At 39.1% G+C, this 25,742-nt stretch overlaps 1 protein-coding gene across 3 annotated transcripts; it reads left to right on the top strand.

Moving 5' to 3' along the window:
- The first annotated feature begins 549 nt into the window (after positions 1-549).
- Positions 550-24,991, top strand: LOC109476653 (unconventional myosin-Ie-like). 3 transcript variants are annotated; one of them, XM_019777673.1, is made up of 31 exons: positions 550-747; positions 6,625-6,753; positions 7,107-7,196; positions 7,657-7,751; positions 8,170-8,257; positions 8,675-8,764; positions 10,975-11,052; positions 11,441-11,525; positions 12,197-12,300; positions 12,820-12,952; positions 13,369-13,565; positions 13,940-14,020; positions 14,169-14,255; positions 14,613-14,696; positions 15,640-15,807; positions 16,118-16,203; positions 16,361-16,436; positions 17,575-17,681; positions 17,883-17,981; positions 18,379-18,523; positions 18,885-18,999; positions 19,319-19,429; positions 19,599-19,657; positions 19,974-20,033; positions 20,482-20,567; positions 20,764-20,913; positions 21,030-21,178; positions 21,426-21,656; positions 21,909-22,098; positions 22,908-23,086; positions 23,254-24,991. In XM_019777673.1, the coding sequence occupies exons 1-31, from the start codon at positions 745-747 to the stop codon at positions 23,328-23,330; spliced, it is 3,432 nt and encodes a 1,143-aa protein (XP_019633232.1). In that variant the 5' UTR covers positions 550-744; the 3' UTR covers positions 23,331-24,991. The 3 variants fall into 3 exon arrangements, with proteins under 3 accessions (XP_019633232.1, XP_019633224.1, XP_019633217.1); XM_019777665.1 differs by having other exon boundaries at positions 21,426-21,722; positions 21,912-22,098; XM_019777658.1 differs by having other exon boundaries at positions 21,426-21,722.
- The last annotated feature ends 751 nt before the right edge of the window (positions 24,992-25,742 follow it).

Genomic DNA, 25,742 nt, shown 5'->3' with positions numbered 1-25,742 from the left:
AGGGACCGTCCGCTAAAATAGGGGAGGGGTTGTAGGGCCTCGGTGCAGCGCGCTGTGGAAGGTTCGCGGAATCGCGCTATGGAAGGCCCTTGGCAGCGCGCTGTGGAAGGTCCGAAGAATCGCGCTATGGAAGGTATATCCTTGGCAGCGCGCTGTGGAAGGTTCGCGGAATCGCGCTGTGGAAGGTGCCTTGGCAGCGCGCTGTGGAAGGTTCGCAGAATCGCGCTGTGGAAGGTTCGCAGAATCGCGCTGTGGAAGGTCCGCAGAATCGCGCTATGGAAGCGTCGTTGTGGGCCTTCGTAGTAACTTGATATGTGAGTAATCGGTCCGATCACTTCCGGAGATTGCCGAAGATGGACGACAGTAGACAGTCTTGAAAGACATCAAGTTATCATATTTTTGAAGGATATATTCAGCTTTTTTGTGAAACAACACTACTTATTTATTAGTATGTTTCAATCAGTGTAGTTTGAGTTGAAAACTTCAATGTTGAAGTTTGTTGTTTTGGTACACAAGTAACCTCCACCCCCATTCCTGAATGGCACCACCCAACTTTAACGGACATGCGCGTTGGCGGCAGGTTTGCAAGTTGTTCACTTCCTGTTTCCGATTGAAGCAACAAGCCGGTAAAACTGGCCAAAGTGTTGGGTTTCAACTTTAACCACTCGAGCAAGAAAACCTACAAACAAAGTTCCACGGCTTGAGGAATTCTTGGATTAATGTGGACCCCAGAAATCACCAGAAATGGTAAGAAGTCCTTGAATGTTTTTGCCGTATCAGAGTTTTGTGTAATCGCAAATATGTTTGAAGGTGTGGCTTTGTGTACATCAACTGTAGACCTTATTTTTCTCGCCGCTTAAGTTGACTCCTAACACTACCGACTAGATTTTGCACAGATGACATTGTCTGCGACTGTCAAAATGATTCTTGCTCTATAAAGTAGTTCAAACCCAAGCGGATTTCTGCGCATACCGCCAGTGCGTTATAAGTTACGGTTGCGTGCGCCGGGTTGCCTGCCTGGATCTAGTGGTCAGTACTGATGCATGAGCTGTTTATTATCCAAGTACAGTAGGCCCACACCAGTCGAGATTTGGTTGGAAAGCCTGCTAAATCAAAGGCTTCGCTAGAAGTAATCCTCGGACGATTTCCAGCGATTCTCGTCACTGTCCTGGAACAGGAGGGGATTAAATGTAGGCTCAGGCGTTTAGGCTACATACACACATACATACATACATACATAATACATACATTCATGTGGGGCGATCATGTGATGGTCAGTGATAGTGCTTGGATATGGAGACCATGTGTTAGATTCCTGTTGAAGCTTGAAGGGAGGCTCGGCTGGGGGTTTACTGAATCGTAGTGGTGCTCTCCATGAATAGACTTCGAAAAGACATGAGACTGTTTCACACTCTTCCAGTTTAAAATGCCACAATTTTGTTTTGGACCTTCATATATTGATTTTCCTGCAACAGTTGTGATATCTGACAAAATTTGCATTACCTGTTGATAATGGATTAGAAGTGTTTACACTGCCGCTGGACATAGGTAACAATTTTTGCCTGTCGTGATTTTATCCCTTAATTCGTATAACATGTTATGTTACATGCAATACGTAGTAACTTCCCTGAAAGATGCAGAAGACCACAGTCAATACTTCAAAGATTGTGTCTATGATTACTAAAGGTCTATGAATTAGGTCAGTGAGTTTGACACCATCCACAAACACTTCCATATATAGATATCTTTTATTGATATCTTCCTGTGACATACACTTAATAGTCACAAAATGCATCCCAAACATTTTCATAGGCTTACAAGGTAGTATAATGTCCTTGGTTTTTGCTGACATTTCATTCATTCCATTTTTTATGGTGCACCCAAAAAAAATTTGTGCAGTTAATTTTTTAGGTTGGGTGCATCAGTGCACCCATTTCCAAAAATGAATTTCGAGCCCTTATATCAGAACCTAGAAAACCCCAATGTAGCCCCTGTGTAGGTAGTCAGACCATGGACTGAGTCATGCCTGTGGAATAGACTGGGACAGACCAGCACTGTCAACTGGCAATTTCCTGTATCCAGTATCATATTGTGTAACATACTGTACATGTACATTGTAGTACTACAGTACCCATGTAGAATTCTCCTGACAGCCAAACGTTCATCAACACATACAAAGGAAAAATGTACTTGCAAGTGCTAATGTCCTTTATAGAACAGCACAGATAATGTCTGTTGATATATTATTCCATCTTTAATTGCACACAGATTTCTGTCAATTCACATTTACCAGATTTTATCCAGATATGGTACTTATGAGTGTGGTTGTGTAAAATCTGCCAGACTGTAATGCACTGTCCATTTCACTCGACTGAATTGAATATATAGCTACCAGGATGGCACTGTGTAAAATGTGAAAGTCACATTTGAAAGTCGCATGTTTTACTTCCATATTTTCCTTTCATGAATATAGGATCATTGTAAGGCTTGTATTTCTTTGGTCAGGTATAACTGTAAATTCTGTTACATGTACTATGCAAACATGTTGAGTTCTTTATAAACCAGCTTACTTGTAACTTTGTGAGGGAAAATAACTTTGTGAGGGGAAATATCATACATAAATGTATATAATTGTTAAACCTTTCTTCTAACTAATCTTAATATATACCTTAGAGAAACCTTTTAATGCACTATTCCCCTGGGATGTTGTAAAGATTAATATCCCCATGGGGGATGATGTCATGGCACAGCAGGTGTGAAAACAGCTACACAAAAAAAATGTTCAGAAACCATTATTTCTTTTACGTTTCATTGGTGGTAACCCATTTTAGGTACCAGTGCAGGTTAGGAGCACATAGACATCAGAAGATACCTGCACTTTTACCTGCATTATGTGCATATGCCCTTTTATTATGCAGGTGGTATTTTGAGCGGCCTGGTTTACAGTAGCTGGAGGTTTAACCGTTATGTAGTATTTACAGCTACTCATAGTTGACTACTGATTACAAGTTCTGCAAATATACTGTGGCAGCCACATCTTCCTTCCAGGCTTATTTTTACACCCAGACTGTGTATTTGGCAGCCAAATGCTGTCTGGGATAACACAGACTGGGTGTCCAGATGTGCCTGAGGAATGACCCAGCTGCACAGTGGATCTACACTCATGTTTACTTTGGTAAAACTTCAAGATGCAGGGCAGCAGGAGTATAACTATAAAGAAGTGACATAAAAGACTGCCAACAATACCACTATCTACCTAGACTAGACACAATCAGTTTGCATTTAAATTTTGAAGGTATACATAATTACATACCCTTAGGCAGATACAATATTGTGTTACTACTACTAGTAAGTCACTGGTTGTACTAGTTGTAACAGTGAGTGAGGAAGTGTTCATTGTTGTTTGTCTGACTTGTCAGAACGTTGAACCATGTCCAAGTGTGGTTAAAGATTACTACTGATTTTTCTCAGCTCTATCGCTAGACTCAGCCCACCCCAATGTCAATAAGACTTGTGTTTTATGTTGACCTGACCTTTTGACATGTACAGAAGCTGGTGATTTTACACATGTATATATGTACATGCTCTGTGTGAGAGCCTAACCACTCTTTATGTGAAGGGGGCTTTCATGGGGTATGGTAAAATTTGTAAATCAGCAAAGTTCACAATTTAGGTTAGGGTGTTCATCTACGAAAATGAATTACAAGTATGTTTAAGATTTGATTTTCAAAGTAGCCTACATGCAAGATAAACCCTTGCTGTCTGGGGCTTTGAAGCATTGACTTCATCTGGCTTTATTGCAATTTTATTTAAATTAAACAACAAGTGTGAAAAACATTTGAAGTCATTCATTCAGACAAGTTGATATGGACAGTTGAGAATTGATGTTGTTTGTTACACACATACATACAGACTTAAAGCTATTCTTCACTAATACCTGCACAAAAGACAGATCCCTTTTGACACGTTTGACCCAGTTCAGTGAATGATTTAGGCAGGAAAGTACATTCATACTGTCCTGTAATCAAATGACTGACCCGATGTAATGGCATGTTTTTGTAATGTGTCTAGTTTGACTAGATGAAATGTGGTCTTAATGTAATGATTCTAGTTTATGGTGTCATTTATCAGCCCTTGTATTGATTTTTTTCTGAAGTAATATGAGTTAAAGTACAACCCAACGTAACAGAGGTCATAACTTGTACTTCCTCTATTAGTTTAAGTGCAAGGGTTAGTGATTATGATTAGGTTATAAAGGACTTTGACTGATTTGAATATTGTTTATCACTGGGTGAGAAGAGATAACCACAACTTTACGGTTTTATTTTTAACACATTTTTGCTGCATATTTTTCTCCACAAACTGAGTTATGGTCTTACCACTGTCAAATTTTCCTCCAATTGGGCATCTACAATAATGATATACATTTTGTGGCTGATTAATTATATCTGACCTTCCCTGCTGGTAAGGACATTGTTTATCTTAAAAGTGTTTGAGTTCCGCCCCTTTGTGGAACAGAGAGATTCTCTGTGTTTGTAGATTAGCTTCCTCCTTCACAAAGATATGATTTATGTGGTGCTGTGGTACTTTCAGGAAGTACGGGCTCCCCTGCAAAACCACTGTTCAACGGGAAGTTGTCTTAGTGATAGACGTCCTTGCACAGTATGGTGGCTGGTTCGATTTAATAAATCTACAGAATTGGATGGTCTTCAGCTGTCATGAAAATTATTGTTCCTTAGTCATACTAAGAAATATGTCAGTCAGAAATGTTGTAGAAAAGGAATCTAGATCCTGGTCCATTTGCAACATATGGAAAATGTTCAAGCACACACTTCATAAAAATCAATTTTTCATGTTAGTGCTAGTATTTGGATGTGTTGATAGAGTTTAAGGCCACACCAATTTAATTTCTTGGTTAACGGATTTTTCTAGAAAAATAATGGAGCGAGCGGGCGAAAAAAAAATAAAAATAAAAACAGGCCTAGGCATCCTATTATGGTCCGAAATGGTACGATAGGAGCCATGAAGTCAACACACCAGGCTGGTTCAAAATTTAAACAATGAATTTTGAACTTTTAATGATACCACTGCATTGAAGGATGGAATAACTGTAACAACTAGGATGAAAAGGACTGTTTTCAACTGTTCCGGGCAAAATATGAGCATTTTGCAGTTGATTCTGAATTTTTATTTTTATTTGCAAATCAGAAAAAAATGAAGCGGGCGAATCCGTTAACCAAGAAATTAAATTGGTGTGGCCTAAGGTACATTTTGTACCTGTCATTTCTAATTTCATATCTGGATGCCCATTAAAGAGCCGACAGTATTACACAATAGAACATTGATGATAGCCACACCTCAGCAACTTCTCATCAATTATTCAGATGTCTGTCTGTTATTGTGAAACACAGAACGATAATATCTTCCTTAAAAAAATATGGAAAAATACAATAATTGTAATATTTAAATCTCAATGTCATAATCAAATATCAAGCAAGCACATAGATGTAGCTGTTATCCTCTCATCATTTCAATTTTGATTAGAGCAAAGGGTTTTTTGTAACAAAGCTTCAATGACCTTATTTAGAAAAATGTGTTGTTACATCTCTTTATCTCAACATTGATTTTTTGAACAGTACAGTTTGTAGTTTATGTTTCATGACTTGTAGAATTAGTTACACCATACACCATGGATGTAGTACAGCAAGTTCAAACATAAAATGCAGAAAATTCAAAATTTTATACACTTCAATAAAAGAAGCAAGGCCTGAGAGAATCAAGAAAATTGTGTCTTGGGGCTGTCGTATCCAGCTTTATAAAATTAATTTCCTTTAGGCTACAGGTACGAGACTAGACGCTGTAACAGTTGTACCTAGCTCTGGGCCATGGTATACTTGTACAATTAATATAGTGTTGAGTCATTTAAAATGATATATTGCTTGATACACATTTGTGTATGTGAGCAATGCCCCCCTCCCCCTTGGGAATTACTGGACAGCTGTTTGGATTGAACCCATGACTTCCCCAGGGTAGGGATGAGATCATCAGTAGTACATCCTCTCATTGTGACCAAACGTTACATTGTGGCACCATGCCGTTTGTGTGCTCTTTGGCCGAGATTTCAACAGGAGACTGTAGCCATGATCATCCTGTTTCTGCCAAGGTGAAAAGTAACTTTAATTTGTGATCTGTTATTAGTGGGACTTAAGATGTATTCATGTAGCACTATAGACTAGTATATATAGTTGCTGCCTCACCTAATGTTATTGTCCCCAAGAACAACTGCAATTGTGTGTACTTTGTTAGATTACTTAGCCCGTGGAATAGAAACTCTCTCTGTCCCAGGCTCTATGGAGCCCTTCCCCATAAGTACTGACATTGAAATTGTGGTCAACACTTAAACATACTTGACTAAACATGTACGTGTGTTTCTTTTTCCAGGGTAGAGTACTTTTGTAATTCTCTCAGGTGCTAATACTGGTTTACAGAGAAGTCCTTAAAATTCTGTACAAAGCATATGTATGTACACAAAGATCAAAGTTATTTTTTTATTCAAACACATAAAAACAGTAGTACTAGTTCATTTTTAACATGTTGAACTTATACCTGTAATTTTCCATCCAGGCGTACCATCACTGGCAGAAGCTGAACATCAAGCAGAGTGGGGTGGACGACATGACGCTCCTCCCCAAGATCCAGGAGTCTTCCATCGTCGACAATCTCAAGAAGAGGTTCATGGATGACCTCATCTATGTATCCTTCAACAAATGTTTCTGTTTTATTGAAAGATATTTCCTAGTTGAAATTGCTAGATTTCATGCTTGCATTGTTTGATGGTATGATGATATAGGCATAAATTATGCAAATCATGGCATAGTTGGAAGACCTTATTTGCATATTCAATGAGAAACGTACATCTGACAGTCATATTTAGTTTAATATCATTTGGCAAAGGTATGAGGTCTATGAACACTTGTTTCAGAATTTGTACTGCAGCATTCTGGTGGATCTTGATTTAACCTGACATTTAGACTTACAACAGTCATGTTGATCAGGCTATAGGTCATCAGAGTCAATTCCATTTTATCCTTAACCCCTCCCCTCAGACATACATCGGTCCAGTGCTGATCTCTGTCAACCCCTTCAAACAGATGCCTTATTTCACAGAGAGGGAGATAGAACTATATCAGGGAGCTGTAAGTGACAGACCATAGAACATGTGAAAAGTGATAGATTTTAGGCAATGCAATGATATAGATTTTGAGTGTTGGTATGACTATGATACACTAGCACAGAAAAGAAATATCCAACTGAAATTTCACAATCTATATTTAAAGAAAGCTTCTCACCTATTTCTCACTTCAGTGAATTTTACTGCTCTGATAAATTGTGCATGCATAATGTAGTACATGATTATCATATTTTACTACTGGTATACATGATAGCAGAATATCGAGTATTTTATTGACACAACAAAAGTACAGCGACTTTCGTAAGGTCTAAAACTGCATGTAGATATAACAGACAAATACATGGGTACAACGAAAAGAACCTGTAAAACAATAGATAAGTCAACTAATACGACTTGTTCTAAGGTCTAAATATTCTTTGATATATTTACCTATAGGAGTATGACAAAGTTTTGTTATTTTCCAGGCTATCTATGAGAACCCTCCTCACATCTATGCCTTAGCAGACGACATGTTCAGGAACATGCTCATTGACAATGAAAATCACTGTGTTATCATCAGGTGTGTAAAACTATGGATTGTACATCTTTATAATCTTAATTTCATGTTTGGCCATGGAGAGAGCCATGCAGATATATGTATGCTTTGTCCAATTGAAATTCTGCATTACTGTATGCGTATAATGGAACTTTCCTGAGACTTATACTCCTCTTTAGTCATCCCTATCATCCTGTAACAGTTTGAAATGATACTTGCTCTTATGACATACATGCACGTGTATGTTATAAGCAGCATAAAGTTTGGAGAATGGATAACTCATAGCATGGGTGTCTGCATTAGACTGACTGAACGGTCATTAGATCACTGGCCAGTCAAATCCAGCTTACTCGTGACCAATCTCTAACCAATAGAAAAAAAGTTCTGCATTGCATATATTACTGCATATTGTTGTAAATTTTTGTTTTTAATGTCAACTCAGTGGAGAAAGTGGTGCAGGGAAAACAGTAGCAGCCAAGTACATCATGAACTATATAGCCAAGGTTTCAGGTGGAGGGGCAAGGGTACAGGTAAAAAACAACTTAACATGTCTATTGTCAGGTCTTGTCTTGTCCTAACTGACACATTGTCTTACAACAGAAATAGCTTTGTTGCCTTTCTTGTGCATGTTTTGATGTCAGAATTAATTAGTTTCTTGTGATTGCTTTTTTATTGCTATATGCTGTAATTAAAAACAATATGACTAGGAAGGTTATTTTCAGGCAGCAACCAATATTTTTAACAGCTCAAAGCATGATGTCATTAATAAACATTCCCATAATGACTTCTTTGCCTTAACGGTTACTGTTTTGAAATGAAAGCCCTTCTTCTGACCAAATGCTATTTTAGGAAACAAAGTCTGGAATGCCATAGAAACCTTTCCAATACCAACAGAGCAATGTGCTTTTTCCTTGAACTGACTGATGTTTTCTCTTCCCCTGTCCCAGCATGTTAAAGACATCATTCTCCAGTCCAACCCTTTGCTGGAGGCATTTGGGAATGCCAAGACAGTTCGTAACAACAACTCCAGCAGATTTGTAAGTGCCCACATCCAGACTAAACACATTTGCTCTTAATTCTACAGACACTGTACAAGCACATTGGCAGAACGTAGTGCGCCTGCTCGAAACCCGTAATGCAGGGCTCGAAATACCCAGTGGCGCACTGGCGCGGCGCCACCTGATTTTGCTTGGCGCCACTTATTCCTAAACTCAGGTGGCGCAGCGCGCCACCTATAATTTGCCGTAGGGACGTCACTGCTGCGACACCGCTCTTCCCCAGCTGCTACATGTAACATCATCCTTGCGCAAACGAAGAACATGGCGCACGTAACACCACCCGCATAAGTGTGCCGCAGTAGCAGCTGAGCCTGAAGACACGTAAAGGTGGCAGCAGGGTTGGACAAGTTAAATTGCCCGATTGCCCCGGGCAAGTAAAAGTGCTAATCAGGCAAGCACATCTCCCTCTGGGCTTGCCCGATCGGGAAAGTTAAATTTTTGTGACACCCCAGTACAGCGGCAAAATTGCTGATTTTTTCTCGCAAACGTACCAATTAATTCCAGTCAAAATCATGTCCATTTGTAAATAAACCCATTAAAAGTCCCTAGATACCATTACCTTGACAGATTAATCGGTAAATAGCTTTATTTTCTACGAAACACCCGGGGCCCAGCGTCTCGCCTCGTCTAATTTTGATCCGCGGCGCCATGTTTGTTTTGGTCTCGGGGGCCCGTACTCTCGCGAGACTTGGTATCCTTATATCACTAGAGGGATCACGTGACGTGACGAGATCTTGCCTTTGACAGCGTTGCGGGAGTGCAGGAACAGCAGACGATGTTTCTAGAATTGTTTGGGGGAGTTTTGAACTGTCATCAGGCTTAAATTTTTTTGGGGGAAAATGAAGGAAAGAATATTCTAAACAGCCAGAAAGATAAGATTGTTGGCTAAGTTGGTTTTTTGAAATGGAATCTTCCCTTGTGGCCCAACCACCCATAAGGGCATGAAAGTTGGGCAATGCGTGACTGATTTCCTACTCCCCTATTTCCCTTAGGAAATCTGTTTGACGACTTGGTCCTTGCTGTAAGTTACATTTGTTTACAGGTCACCGGAAGATAACACTGGGCTAGATTGTTTTGAAGATTGTTTAAGAAATGCATAGAAAACTTCTAAGTTTCTTTGAAGGTACTATTAAAAAGACATTTGTGTTGAAACTTGTCTTACATTACTGGTAAGTTCAAATCAATGACACCTTTTTTGTTGATTATTCTGCCCATTTTATGTTTTCTACTCTGTATGGTAAAGGAAGTGGTTTAGCTGAATGAAATTATGTTAAGGTAGTTTTATGTACACTGGCTTTAATAAATTCTTTTTTGGCCAATGAAGCTTCTTCAGATTTGTAGAAAATTTTACCTGTTTTGTTGAACATTGTCTTTAGAGTACCAGTATATTTTGCACAAAAGTTTGTACCTTGAAGTTGAAGGAAATAGTTTCAGTAGCAGCAAATATTGTCCCATGTTGTCAAACACATCATATCTTTAGTAACTTGACATAAAATTGCCTAATAACTTAACAGTGTTTTTATTTATAAAAAATAGAAGGATTGCATTGTTGCAATTAAGAATGCATCAAAATATGTCATATATATTTTGGGCAAGTGAAAAGTTGGTTCGGGCAAGTGAAAATGACCATGCACTTGCCCGATATGGATTTTTGTTCGAGAATAACAGTAGAAGCTCATAACAGAACATTGTTGTTCGAGAATAACAGTAGAAGCTCTGAGCCTGAAGACATGTAAAGGTGGCATTCTTTATTAAAACATTGTTGTTTGAGAGCTTTTGTTCTTTACATTACTTTATTTTATAACATAAAACTTAGTAGTTAACTAGAAGAAAACGTAATAGATATAAGTAGCAGATTTGAAGAAAATGATAACTTGGAAGTGTTGCCACTTGAATACTGATGGCGCCACCTGGCTTTTGACTCAGGTGGCAACATGCGCCACCTGGCTGAAAAAAGTATTTCGAGCCCTGCGTAATGTATTGAATGTACTTATAATATACATGTATGTAGCACTTCAGCAGAATGCCTCATTTAAGGCCATATTCACAATGCAGGTGGTACATGTATTTCCAGCCTTGTGCTATTGTTGAATGTCCACTTGACTTCCCCGACCCATGCCCAATTCATATATAAATGAAATAGTACAAAGACCAATGTTTGCTGTAATAATTTTTCATTTTGTTTGCAGGGGAAGTACGTAGAGATCCAGTTTGACAGGGGAGGAGAGCCTGATGGGGGGAAAATATCCAACTTTCTGTTAGAAAAGGTTTAAACATCTTTTTCCTCTTACAGTGTCACATTTATACACATACAAGTGTTTGTGCTTATTGTTACAAGTTGAAGACTAATTGTATCATTGTCTATTCCATGCACAATAGACATTGTGCATATAAAATATTTAGTGATACAACTTATGTACATGACTGTATGAATTTTTAAACACAATCATGTTTAAGCTCCTTATAAACTCCTGATTACATGCATGCATGTCAAGTGAACAGGGCAGTTTTAAAACAAGCAAGATTTTCTCACCTTTCCAACAAGACAAGAATGTTATTTCAGTATGTAAGACCCTGACTATAATTCCTTATGTCTATATTGTTGTAACAGTTATTTAAACACTGACCTCTTGTTCTTGCTATCTTCCTCTACAGTCAAGAGTTGTTGGTCAAAATGAAAATGAGAGAAACTTCCATATATTCTACCAACTGCTAGCTGGGGCAACAAACGAACAAAGAGGTAGGGGATGTTTAAAATATATGTATCTCATTAAGTTGGCACACATACGTATATATTGCTTCTCTCTTGTTTGCATTTGATAGTACTGCTAGCTATGTGCATCATAAACTGATAACATTTGTGCTACATATCTAAAGCAGCATGGTCTACTTTTTTCTTGTTCTGTTTTAATATTAATTACATAACATTTATTATATTATTACAGTTTACATTTCTTCTTTTAACCTCTTGTTTCTCTCCTTTCAAAGCCTGATTTCTTTCATAATTATGACCTGATTTTCTGTTATACTTTCTGTGTTGCCAAAGCTATCTGGCTGTCAGACCCTTGTAAGTATTCAGCTACCAAATAGTTAAACACTGTATGACTGTAGTCTACTGCACATGTAAGACTAAGAGATTGACTCACAAACTTCATTTTTGGTTTCTACACTATAGCTATAAATGGACTTGTATGTAGTTTTACAATTGACTCTAATTTACTCAGATAAGTATTTTGAAACTTCAGGCGAAGCATTCCTAAATAAATGATAATTTTGTAGTTTTCTAGGTTTACTAAATTTTTAGGTTACATATATTCCCAATAATAAGTTTGGAGCCCTGATTCATGTTTTGGATTTGGGAAGACTAAGTTTCCTCTGTATTTAAATTTCTCTTCCTACTGTACGATGTAGAACAACTTGGACTGACCGACCCAGAGTACTACTACTACCTGAACCAGAGCGGTGCGTACAAGGTCGATGGTACTGATGACAGACAAGAGTTCCAGGATACAATGGTATGTTCAACTTTTTGATCTTGCTGAATAAACCATCAGTATACATATATTTTCATATAACTTCTAGTATACAGCTGTTACGGTGTGTGACATTTACTTCATGGACAAAGCAACAATAAAAAGTATAAAATCAGATTAGTATTTTTACATTGTGTGCTCTAATGTAATGTGCAGCAAAGGGCATTCCCCAACAACTTGCAGCCATGGAAAAAATGTTTTGTTCTTCATTTTGATGCACATTGGTTGTATAGTTCAATGATAGTTGACAATTGACCAAGTTGCTGTCAAAGGTACATTGTACAAATTCCGTAAGTTAATTTGATTTATAGTCAAAAGTTAAGTCCTTAGCAGGTATGGTCATCTGAAATTGAAGTTTGCATGTTTTAACATAAACCTTAAATTGATTTTGACTGACAGTGATTGATTTTGGCAGTGCCCCCACAACCATGACTGGGGTTAAGGGAGCAAAGTACAAGGTACAAGGATTGAGTTTGCCTGTTCTTGTTTGTCTGCTGTCAGAATGCAATGGATGTGATTGGGATCTCCCCGGAGGACCAGGACAATGTGCTGATGCTGGTGGCAGGAGTTCTGCATCTAGGCAACATCCAGTTCAGGGAGGAGGGCAACTACGCTGCTGTGGAGAACGATGAATGTGAGTCAAATTGTCGTGCAACGTCTAATAACATACTTCTGACATACTTTTTCCTGCATACCTGCCCTGGTGTAGGTACATTGGTGTAACATTGAAAATTACCTGCACCAGACAAGTTTGACCTTTACCACTCAGAATTTAGAAAATATGGATCACATGTGAACTAAAAGTTGTTAAGAAACCATTTGCCATTATCAAATTAATTTCTTTTCCATTGCATAGATGGTGACAGTCACTGCAGAAAATGAAAATCCACATGTACATACACACCTATGATATATAAATATATATAAACCCATAAATGTATATAAACCCAGTACATGGACCAGTGCTGGTTAGGCACAGGTAAATGTCAGGAATATCCACACAGCTCCAATTTGACCTGCACATTTCCTCTCACATCTCTCCCTGTCCAGTCCTGTCCTTCCCTGCCTACCTCCTCAGTGTTGACCCGGAGGCCCTGCGGCTCAAGCTGACCAGTAGGGTCATGGACAGCAAGTGGGGAGGCAGGTCGGAGTCGGTTAATGTCACACTGAACGTGGAGCAGGCCAACTATGCAAGGGACGCCCTGGCCAAAACCCTGCACTCACGAGTCTTCGACTTCCTGGTGGCAGTAAGTCAAGTCCTTCTGTATTAGCATCTCATGTACCAGTGCAGCAGGCAAAAATGTACCCCTAGAAAGAATGTGCCCAGGTACAGTCTGGTAGGGGTATATTCTAGCCTGCTACACTAGCATTACTGAGAGAGCTTGATAGGATATTTCTGCATGGAATAGTCTTGTTCTTCTGAATCAAAATTTATCAACCGATGTAACAATCCCACATGCATAACACACTTAGCAGTGACTGGGTATATACATGTAACACTGAATAACTTAAAACACCTAAACAATATTTATACTTAATATTCTTGTAAACTGATCATTGCTACATATAGGATGGAAAAGTAAACTGATGATAATGATTTTGTCGACAAATTTCTCACCAGGCTATCAATGGAGCTATGCAGAAAGACTACGAGGAATTGGTGATAGGAGTTTTGGACATTTACGGCTTTGAGATCTTCCAGGTTTGTTTTACTATTAGACCACATGTTGTATTTATTGTATTACAGCATAATATAATTCAGGCTCTATAATTTCAAGAAAAACAATAGTTGGTGCTTCTATACTACCAGAGTCTTTCTTCTCACATGTTTCAACAATTTCTACCTGCAGAGAAATGGGTTTGAGCAGTTTTGCATCAACTTTGTCAATGAGAAGCTACAGCAGATCTTCATCGAGCTGACATTGAAGGCTGAGCAGGTAAACAAGTCACACGCATGTACAACAGCGCCTCCTAGTGAGGCTTGTCTAAAATGCATGCTTTGGCCCTCTGAGCTTTGTATTGGACTCATAAATTTAGATTTATCTGCCTAGCATGTTACTTACAATGTAGAAGCTAGTTTCACTAGATAACATTTTTGTCTGTAATAAAACTTGCAATGAGATGAGAGTTATATTGTACTGTTCTGGACTAGAGTCTGTTCAACTGACTTTATACAATGAAAATACAACTGTGCAATACATGTACTCCTGTATGAAACTTCTGTATGAAGTTTAACTCTCAATAGACAATGATCCAAGGCTAAAGTACTAATGTTGACATTGCTCACATTTCAGGAAGAGTATGTGCAGGAGGGGATCAAATGGACTCCTATCGACTACTTCAATAACAAGATTGTGTGTGACCTCATAGAAAGCAAGGTGAACTTCTCTTTGCCCAATGTGAAATCTTGTGTTGCAGTTGATTTTACTCTAAAGCACTGTCTTGTTTGAAGTATTGAACTGAACTAGTGTACTTATAAGGTTATAGAATTCTCAAATCCTGCGAAGTTTGCAGAATGTTTGTTTTTGTGTCACAAATGGTACTTTTCACTTTTTTTCTCTTATTGATTTAACTATTCTATGCTAATGCCACTTATCAGTTGAAACCCTGGGGAAAACAGATTATTCATAAAACCCTATTTTTACCTTCTGTGGAAAGATTAGCAGTTGTGTAGGGGTTTGGGGGGATTTATACAAACTTAAGTCACAGAAAATCCCTTTCTGCTGTATAAGCACGAGTTTACTGTATGTGAAGAAAAGCACATTAAGTAGACTGGATTTTGGTCTTTAGGATTCTCAAGTCATATTAGAGAGGAATTCTTAAGCTGAAAGGCTTAAAAGGGTTTGAATGACGCAGATGGGATAATGCTAACAGTGCTTAAGTTTAAGTTAAAGTACTTGATTCCAACTGAATCAGATAAGTCATTCATGAATTCATAGAAGAATTGCCTAACAAAAGGACCAAACTTATGAGCATCTAACAAATTGAATCTTTTACTGCATGTTTCAAATTACCTTTTGGAGGATACATGTTCATGTACAAAGTGCATACTAGTACAGAATAAAATGACACAGAGAAAGACACTGATCTGGAATCTCTAACAAAAATATAAACTCAAGGTACCATAGCAATTTATGTCATGCATGTTCCTGGGCTGTGATAACATTTGATACAGGTGTTGCCATGCAGGGTTCTCACACAAGCTTCCAAAAATTCCATACAATAATTTGAACACATTTCGTGTGTGCTACATGCACCGCGTTCAAAAATTTGAATACTGAATTCAGACATTAAAAGAACTGTACATTTTTTAATGCACAGAACCCTCCTATGATCATGGCGGTCCTGGACGACGTGTGCGCTACCATGCATGCGGTGAGTGAGGGAGCAGACGAGAAGCTTCTACAGAAGCTCCAGGCCTCGGTGGGAACACACCAGCACTACAACGGCTTCAACACCGGCTTCGTCATACACCACTATGCAGGGAAGGTGGGGGCAGTTTCTTTTAGACAGTTTTTGTGATATTTGGATCAAGTTGAATATAATCTGACATATATTCCCCAGAATATTGAATTTTTGGTAGATTCCTTGCACTAGATAGAAAAGTTGACAGATGTAGCAATCGAAATGATTTAGCAAACATCAACCATCAACCCAACGTACGTTTCAAGAAGGGTAGGGGTTGCCTGGGGTGTTTGGCTAAATATGCAATCCATATCAAAGCAGCATTGCACTTCCAGCAAATGCAAAATAGTTGACTATTTTGTCCCTCCTAACTGCCTATAACCCGACCCTTCAGGTGACCTACGATGCTGATGGGTTTTGTGATAAGAACCGGGATGTTCTGAACGTGGACCTGATCCAGCTGATGCAGTCCAGTGAGAAGTAAGTCTGGGAAAGATTTACCACAAATCCATGAAACCATAACCTAGTATATCTTTTCTTGTATCTTCTATGCCCTGTTTTTTTGGACATGTATGTGGCTTTCCTTTAGTTTCAGGGGTATTTTTTGCTGATTTGTTTTTCTGTTTGACATCTGCAGTAGTTTCATGGCAGCATTGTTTCCTGATGATACTGGTGGACGGGGACGCCCCACCACAGCAAGCTACAAGATCAAGGTCAGATAATACAGAACTTCTGGCCACATACTCATGTTGGAAGTTCAGTAAATTTTTTATTTGAAGTTATGAAGTGTTCAATATTATATGTTAAAGAATTAATGCCATTTAATAATGTCACCATCCAACTGCTCTGTGATCATTACAATATGCCAAAAATCAGTTACTCAAGCAACTGGATATGATTTTGAAAACGTCAGACGTTTCAGCTAGTATCCACTAGCTTTCGTCAGTGACTGAGAGACCAGAGGGGAAAACAGGTTTATAAGCACAACCTATTGATTGATAGGCAAATAAAGTGAAGACAAATTTTTGGAAGTCGAAAAAGGAACAAAAGTCAGACAAGAATGTTATACAGAACAGGAGCTTAATTGTTGTCTGTTCTCGGGGCTGGGAGTGCCAAATCCCAAGTGCAACCCCACCCTCAACAGGGAAGGGGGGCTACGGGTCGATCTTTCCGGCACTTGGGATTTGGCACTCCCAGCCCCGAGAACAGACAACAATTAAGCTCCTGTTCTGTATAACAGGAGCTTTCAGACTAATTTGCATCATCTTGTCTTGACTTGTCTGACTTTTGTTCCTTTTTCGACTTCCAAAAATTTGTCTTCACTTTATTTGCATATCAATCAATAGGTTGTGCTTATAAACCTGTTTTCCCCTCTGGTCTCTCAGTCACTGACGAAAGCTAGTGGATACTAGCTGAAACGTCTGACGTTTTCAAAATCATATCCAGTTGCTTGAGTAACTGATTTTTGGCATATCGTATTACCTGGATGTCTAACCTTCATCGACGGATCATTACAATACTTGCAGTAATCAAGGCATTTAATTCAGGACAGCGAGATAGGAGATAGGGAAAGATGTAGAGGTCAATGACCTGGACCAGATGGCTGTCACTGTGGTAACTGGTACAGTGGTAGACACCCTGTGGTGTTGAGTTACATAATGTAGCAAGTTATTGAAGAGACTCGGAGGAGCTGGTCATACATGTACAATGTATATGAATGGGCTAGACCATGTGAAGGTGAACATGATGTATAGATTTTGCTTTGATAATGTTACCTTTCTAGTTCTAAGTATTAATATGTACGTGAATGCTTGCATAATATTTGATAATCTTGTCTTGCTCCTTCTGCAGACCCAAGCCAACAAGCTGGTGGATTCTCTGACAAAATGTGTTCCCCACTACATCAGGTGTATCAAACCCAACGAAACCAAGAAACCCAAGGACTGGGAGGACAGCAGGTAACAAGAAGTTGCTGCACAGTGTTCTATCAATAACAAAAGTACAAATGTATTGATAGTGTGTAGTTCTGTATCTGTATAGTTGGTATAACTGCCCCTTGGCATAACACAAGCTTTGCACAAGGTGTTTCTTCCATGGTTTAGTTGGTGTTTTTCAGTTGGTGTTTCTCAGTTTTCTGAGTTGTGTGTTTCTGTCTGCAGAGTGAAGCATCAGGTGGAATATCTGGGGCTGAAGGAGAACATCCGTGTGAGACGGGCAGGCTTTGCCTACAGGAGGGAGTTTGACAAGTTTCTCAGGAGGTGAGGCTAATAAAGGTCACATTTTAACTGGTCAAGGTCACATTGTTGAATGGGTCCGGCAGTTCTGGCTTCCGGATCATCAACAACAACAAAAAGTTGTACAGTTGTAATGCTCAGAGGTTCAAAACCTTTTTATTCCCACAATTATGTTCGTCGAAAAATTTGCATTATGTATGAATTTAAGCACCTTGAAAAATTCATGTATATCATCACAACCAGTGCCCACAGAGACATGGAGGTTTTACTATTTGTAAAAAAGCTCACAGAGTTGATTGAATACGTTTAATTACACCATACATACATGTACATGTACATGAAGTTGTCACAAATGCTTTCCTGTTCAGCAGTAAAAAAGACTCTTGACATGATGTATATTATGTGTCCTGTTGTTCCACAGATATGCAATCCTGACTCCTGAGACCTGGCCACAGTGGCGTGGACCCCCGCAACAGGGCATCCACCATCTCATGCGCTCTGTCAACATGGAGTCTGACCAGTACCAGCTCGGACACACAAAGGTCTTCATCAAGAACCCAGAATCTGTAAGTCAGTAACAAAAGTTTGCATCAGTTTGCAAACAAGACAAATTAAACCAATCCCTATTCAATGTTTTATTGAGAGCAAAAGCTGCATGAATTGAATGAAAGAAATGAATTTTGTAGATAAGAAATGCATGTTGTAGTCCACATCTCAAATACTAATAATTATTGTATTATGTACTACCATTACATGTACATGTATATACATGTACTAAGTCTTCTATCTCAATGAATGACCTATACTAATGGATTATTCTGCCTATAAAAGTATTCCCCCAAATATTGACCATAGAATGTCTAGTATTCAAAGTGTCATTTTTCATGTAAAGTCTTAAAGACGGAACCTCCTTTGTCTTTTGTTTAGTTGTTCCTTCTGGAGGAGTTGAGGGAGAGAAAGTTTGATGGCTATGCCCGAGTCATCCAGACGGGCTTCAGGAAGTACATCGCCCGCAAGAAGGCTCAGCAGATGAAAGAACAAGGTACATACTTATATATATAATGTATTTCTGTTTTCTTTAGACAGGGTGAACACAATGACTTTATACTTGTCTGCTTTCCAGTGTATGTACTGAATACATATAGTACATAGATATGTCATGCACAAGTACACATCTACATTGTATGCAAATACCTCCATCAGGCTACAATGTAATCTTGCAATATCTAAGTTGATACAGCAATATTCATCTGTCTTCCTGTCTCCAAAATATTTTCTGGAAACTGATCTGGTGGTCAAAGTTGCCTTGCACCTTTGAAAATGGTAGAATCAATCCTTAAAATGTTCCCGTTCTTGCTCAGCTGCTGATCTGTTGTACAACCAGAAGGAGCGGCGCAGGTTCAGCCTCAACAGGAACTTTGTTGGTGACTACATCGGGCTAGCAAACAAGCCTGCCCTCAGGGCACTGCTGGGTGAGTAGGCTGGGAGATTCTTACTCTCAGACTACATGTACAATGTATGACTACACTCATGCTAGTGAGCATGCTAACATTTTATGTTAAGAAAATGTATATTTGGCTCTAATAAACTTTTCCAGTTATTGAGAACATGCAAGTCACTAAAGGTGTCTTTGTTTTCCAGCCAAGAGAGAAAGGATAGAATTTTCAGACACTGTCAACAAATATGACAGGAGATTCAAGGTGAGTCAAGACAGATGTTTCTATCTTGTCAGGTAAAAGACAGACCTTAAGATTATGGATTATTATTATGATGTTCCAGTTACTGTTTCACAATGGGAAAGTGAAAGAAATGGCTAGTCCCTAAAAGTAGATGTATCAAAGCTCTGAGAGGTATACAACTGCTGTATCAGTCACTGCATGCACATTATGGCCATAATTATTTATTTATTCTCATCTTTGAAATAGATACTGTCTGTGCCTATTACTTAGGAATGTGACAGTGCTTCATACAAGTTTGACCATGATTTTTTCCTCACTGTGCTGCTGTGCCCTACAGCCTGCTAAACGGGACATGCTGCTGTCAGCCAAGTACCTGTACCTGATCGGAAGAGAAGTGGTAAGATCACTTCATCTTCTGTCATTTTTTAGATGAAAGATAACAAATACTGTTGACGGTCCAAATTTCCGGTTACACCTTTTAGATCTACCAGTACCTCCCTTCACATGAATTGCATTGAATGACTAAGTGACTAGTTGACTACTTCAGTGGACACGAAATCAAGAGGTCATGGTTCGATTCCTTGCATTCCTGGGAAAAGCACTTCGCATGACTTTCCTCACTTCACCCAGGTTTAAAATGAGTACATGACTTTGGGGAGGTGAACGGTGCTTGAAGGAGAGGGGTGGGTTCCACCATCCAATACCGTGCCCTAGACACAGTGGGTTAACAACCCACTGCCCCTGTGGCCCCAAGAAGGCTATGGGACTATGCTCTGGTTTTTATCTTTCTTCTTCACATCCTAAAACATCACACACCCTGGTAATCATCTGACCTGACTTTACAGGTGAAGAAGGGTCCTGAGAAAGGTCAGCAGAAGGAGGTCATCAAACGGAAACTGGGCCTGGAGATGATCACATCAGTGTCACTCAGGTAAGATCCAAGTGGACATGATTAAAAGTGCATATTATGCACCCAGTATTTTCAGACCTGTACATGCTAAACCATGAATGAATGAATGAATGAATGAATGACTGGTTTATTTGATCAACATCAACATGATCCTTGGCAATATAATAATGCTCTTGTGAGTCATCTGTTTATGGGAGCTTGTTTGTTTGTTTTTCAGCCCTCTGCAGGATTCCTTCTTTGTGCTGCACATCCAGGACGACTATGACAGTCTTCTGGAGTCCGTCTTCAAGACAGAGTTTCTCATGATCCTGGCAGAGAGGTTTGAGAAAATCTGTGCCAGGAAACTCCCAATCAACTTCAGCAACTCGTGAGTGACATTAGGAACTTGTATTCTTGCTTTTGTTTATTTCAAAGGCTCTTGCCATTAGAAAAATAGTCTTATTTGCTTTTTATCACAGAATGATGTGATCTTGTGTTGTTCAGGATTGAGTTTACAATCAAGAAGGAAGGTTGGGGAGGAGGCGGAAAGAGACACATCAACTTCAGCTCTGGGACAGGAGACCAGCCGACTCTGAAAGCATCCAGCAAAGTCCTCAGTGTGTCCATAGGAGCTGGGCTGCCCAAGAGCTCACGTGAGTGACACTTCCTTTTAATTGTAGTACGATTGTACTTAAAAGCTGTTGTTTTGGCAATATGTACATGTATGAATTCTTCACAAGTGTATTTACTGGTATTTTTTTCCTTCTGCAACACTTGCTATTTTAATTATTAGTCGGTGTATTCACTTTACTTTTTCTTTCTGAACACTGTACATGCAATTAGCCTTAGGGCATGATTCTGCAGTGAAAAGAATGGTTCTATTTTGTGTTCTTGTGGTAGGGCCAGGAGTAAGGCAGGTCACGCAGGGCACACGAGGAGGTCACGCCGCCCGCAGAGCACCAGCACCATCACACATGGGGGGGAGAGCCCCCGCTCCATCACCCATGACTGGCAGGCCACAGATGCCTCTCCCGCAAAGCGGCAGACCTCCAGCACCCCTGCCAACAAGTGGTAGACCCCCAGCACCCCTCCCCACCAGTGGTAGAGCCCCAGCACCCCTACCAACAAGTGGTAGGTTCCCACCACCCATGGGTCGAGCGCCACCCCCACCAACAGTGGCTGCGCCACCCCCTCCAAGTATGAAACTTACAACTTGTTTTAAAAAATAATCTAGCATCAAGACAAGAAACACTCTTGAAGTACAGCTTTTTTTAAGCGATTATTTTTCATTGCAGAGTTAATTTTGTGAATAGTCTTACTTCAGTGATAAAACTGTTAATATTAGATAGTTTTGTTCAATTCATTCACTTTGATGTTTGCTAGCAGGCAACATCCAGAATGGAGCAGTACCAGGCTCAGACATCAGAGCCAGACAAGCCCGGTTCCAGAGGACGACGTCCGTAGAACACCCAAAGATGCCCGCGGTCGGTGCCCAGAGGATGGCACGGCAGGCCTCCAAGTCTAAGGAACTGGACGAGTTTCTCAGAAGAACCCCCGAGGCGGGACAGGCGGGGTAAGGCTAGTGCAGACCATAACAGTTGAACCTCCACCAACACAGGCATTACTGCCTCCAGTAAATATTGGGCAATACTGACTTGATAGAAAAAATAATGATGATATCCTCTGGGCATCCACAAGATTAAAATGCATGCAACATTCTTGGGAAGTTACATACAAAGAAGTTTTTAGGTATTCTATAAAGTTGTCAGATTGCCTCATCAAGACCTGTTTGCGGTCTTCATAACAATTTAGCTTTTTGTTACCCATGACAGCTACATGTAATTTTCGATTTGTCTAATAAAAGCTCTGTAATTCCAGTCCTTTTTAATAATTCATGTAGTCATTCAATAAACCATAGGGATAATCTACTTGTAAATCCAAGGATAATGGTGAGATACATTTAATCTACTAGTAGATTATCTTACTCATCTCTAAATCCAAGTAGATTATTTCATCATTATCCTGGGATTTAAGGCTGTGAACAATGCATTGATATGAATTTTCTAAACCCTCTTTATATTAAACATGACCTACAATGAAGGACATTCGGATTTTGCTTTTCTCAACAGCTCTAAATCTACTTCTTGATGCTTCAATGACAATAAGTTCCCTTGATATAAAATGAAGTTATGTCAAATTACAAGTAAAAGTAACCTTCTCTTTGTTGCCTAACCCATAACCTATAGAGAAATTAGTTGCCAAACAGCTACAGCTAAAAGGTTAAGTATTTCCATACAGCACCAAGTGGCTAAGATCCCTGCTCTTATTTAATTAGTAACTTACCTGCTCCCAACTGTAACATTACCTATCTTGTTGTTGTAGTGCCCACAGGCGAAGTATTGAGACCAAAGTGAGGCCAAACATTGCTCCCAACAAACCCAAGCCCAAACCAAAACCCAAGCCGTCCCTACCCCAGTGCAAAGCATTGTGGGCTTACGATGCACAGGACACTGATGAGCTGAGCTTCAATGCTGATGATGTCATTGAGATTGTGAATGAAGGTGACTATGCTATGGAATTAATATAGAACCTTTACACATACATGATGCACTGTGTAATTTTAAGTATATGGACATTGGATTAAAGTAATAATTTGGACTCAATCTGAAGTTGCTGGAATGTATCTGAAGTCTGGTTAAGAACTTACAACTTTTGTTGATTTTTACAGATGCCTCTGGTTGGTGGCGCGGAAGGATACGAGGAAAAGAGGGACTATTTCCCGGCAACTATGTACAGAAAGTCTGATCACACATACACAGTCTTCCTGCTTGGTGACTGCATTAAATTCATTTTGCAGTCATTGCGTGAAATACTTTAGCTAGGTAGAGCTGATATTGTATTGAATTCTATGTTGAATAGTTTGTGAGACTGGGTGTGATTTGATAGAATATTTTTAGATTATGGACAAGCCATGTGTACACAGAGGTATTACAGTTATGTGCTTTCTGTCTGTAGTTATTTTTAATTAGCAAAGGTTTTGTATTTTCCATTCCCTGTCATTTTACATGAAATGACATAAAATCATTTTCCTTCCATCAACACCACACTTTACCTGTCACAGTAGACAGTGGATTCACAGTTTTTGTGCTGCAGGCAGCATTTCTGAGTTTTCATATTGTTAATGATATTACATTTGTTTTTTTGGAGTGAATTATTTTAAGAGAGCATGTAAGCCTTCTCAAGTAAAGGGCTTTGGCCTCTCCAGGTCACAGCATTCAAACAGCACCATCAGCTTCAATAGTTGTTTCTCAGAAGATAGTAGGATTCCATGGAATTTTTGCAAGCCAAGTGTGGTAAGATTTCCTCATTATTTTCTTCAGGTTGTTTTAAACCTACGACTTCTAACTTCACAACATACCTGTACACATTTGGTAATATATAGCATCCATAGAGTACTAGTGGTTAACAAAATCCAATACTATTACTATCAAACTGTTTTGGCTTGCTTTGTTTTTTGTTTTAATTTCAAATGTTAACATACATTGCACATGTATACAAGTTAAAGATATATAAAGTTTAGGAACCCTATAAGGTCATGCTACGTAAAACCCAAAGGGACGCCCATTTCCGACTACCAATGGTTTGACATGCATAATTCAGATGTACTGTCATGCAATGTTCACTTGTGTTGTTTTTAAAATGCACTATCCTACTGCATAGGCCAGGTATTATTGAAGATAGAATTTGATTTAGTTATAGAATATAGCTATGGAATTGGTGTCAGACTATGCAGACTATGATATATGTAGCATCAAGAGATTGGAAATTTCATGATGTAAAAGACAAGTGCTTTGATGTGTGTTTGCACACAATACATGTATATTCCCTCCACTGCCAGCACATAAACAGTTTCCCACATGCACACAAATTTTGACCATGTTTTATAGATGAATTTTATGTGAAGATCGTAACTATTTAATGGTAATGTAAAATATTATTAGTCCTAGCTATATAAGAGCAGCAAAATTTTACCCAAATTCTACCCTTTCAGACTCCATGAGTTGCAAGAATAACAGTCAGTGTAGAAGTTGGCCAAATATCGGTTGATGAGGAGTGTGCCAGCTATAGAGTTACCATTTGCAACCATCAGTTGAACGGATTGTTCTCCAAGACAACTCATGTCCCCCGACCATTTACCTATCTTTTGACCAATTTCTACAACTTTTTTTCAAATTGACAGAAAGGTCTGATAGAGGCTACCCAAACTCGTTAATCTCCCTGTCCAAAGCTCAATGAAGATGCCACCATATTTCAGGGATCTTACATGTACCTTACCTAGTCCCATGACTGACACTGGTCGTCAGGAGGACAAGGCAGCCTTATTACATGTACATTGACTCTTCAGACACAGAGCTGTATATACAATTTAGAAGTGAATATTTTCCTTGATCATCTTTGATTACCATTCAATTATGTTTGGAATGATGATCAAGTAGGTATCAGTTGATAACTATTGACAATTATGAAATTGTCTCACTCAATAAAGATCAGAGTAGTACTTGGCGGTGACATCTTTATTCATGCGTCGATTTGTCCGTATTACACGCAAGATGTCAGGCCTAGTGCCATTTAGCTACTAGGCAGAACGAGCCACGAGGCAGTGGACAAAGAGTACAACTAGATATGAAATAGGGTGCTCGGTGAACGAAAAGTAACAATAAGTACGTAGACAAGACTAATTGGTTCGTTCTCCGCCGTGAGATATATCTTCAGAAATATACACAAAAACATACGAGGCTGTGAGCGGCGTTTACGCTGAGAAACTCTAATCCTAAGGATGACTGTGGCACTTGGGCCTACTACCCAACTTGATACCAATGTTTAAAAAACAAGTTGAATATTATAATTTGTAAGATAAAATCTAGTAGGCTAGAAACTAGTCATGACATTAATAAAAGATTGACGACTATTTATAATATAAAAGGTAAAGATGCCACTAGTACAATCCATGGCTCACATAAAACGGGCTAAAAACAACAGGAATGTGGCCTAAAGGGCACTAGATTCGTTCTGAGACTCGCTTCGGGCGATGTGATAGTCAATATCAGTACAGCGACGACCATCTGAAGGATTTTTAAAATAAGCTTCGCCGAGGCCACATAACTCGGGATTTAAGAATAATACAGTGAGACGAAGTGGCACTACTCTAGGTGAACT

This window comes from Branchiostoma belcheri, unplaced genomic scaffold (assembly GCF_001625305.1).
Source record: "Branchiostoma belcheri isolate BF01 breed outbred unplaced genomic scaffold, Haploidv18h27 scaffold104, whole genome shotgun sequence".
In the NCBI taxonomy this organism is placed as follows: domain Eukaryota; kingdom Metazoa; phylum Chordata; class Leptocardii; order Amphioxiformes; family Branchiostomatidae; genus Branchiostoma; species Branchiostoma belcheri.
This window is presented reverse-complemented; position numbering and strand designations above follow the sequence as displayed.

Bases quoted from the DNA above. Each gene is read 5' to 3' on its own strand.
- LOC109476653 (XM_019777658.1), top strand. The intron at 14,021-14,168 runs GTTTGTTTTACT...TTCTACCTGCAG, and splicing joins ACGGCTTTGAGATCTTCCAG to AGAAATGGGTTTGAGCAGTT. The intron at 23,087-23,253 runs GTGACTATGCTA...TGATTTTTACAG, and splicing joins CATTGAGATTGTGAATGAAG to ATGCCTCTGGTTGGTGGCGC.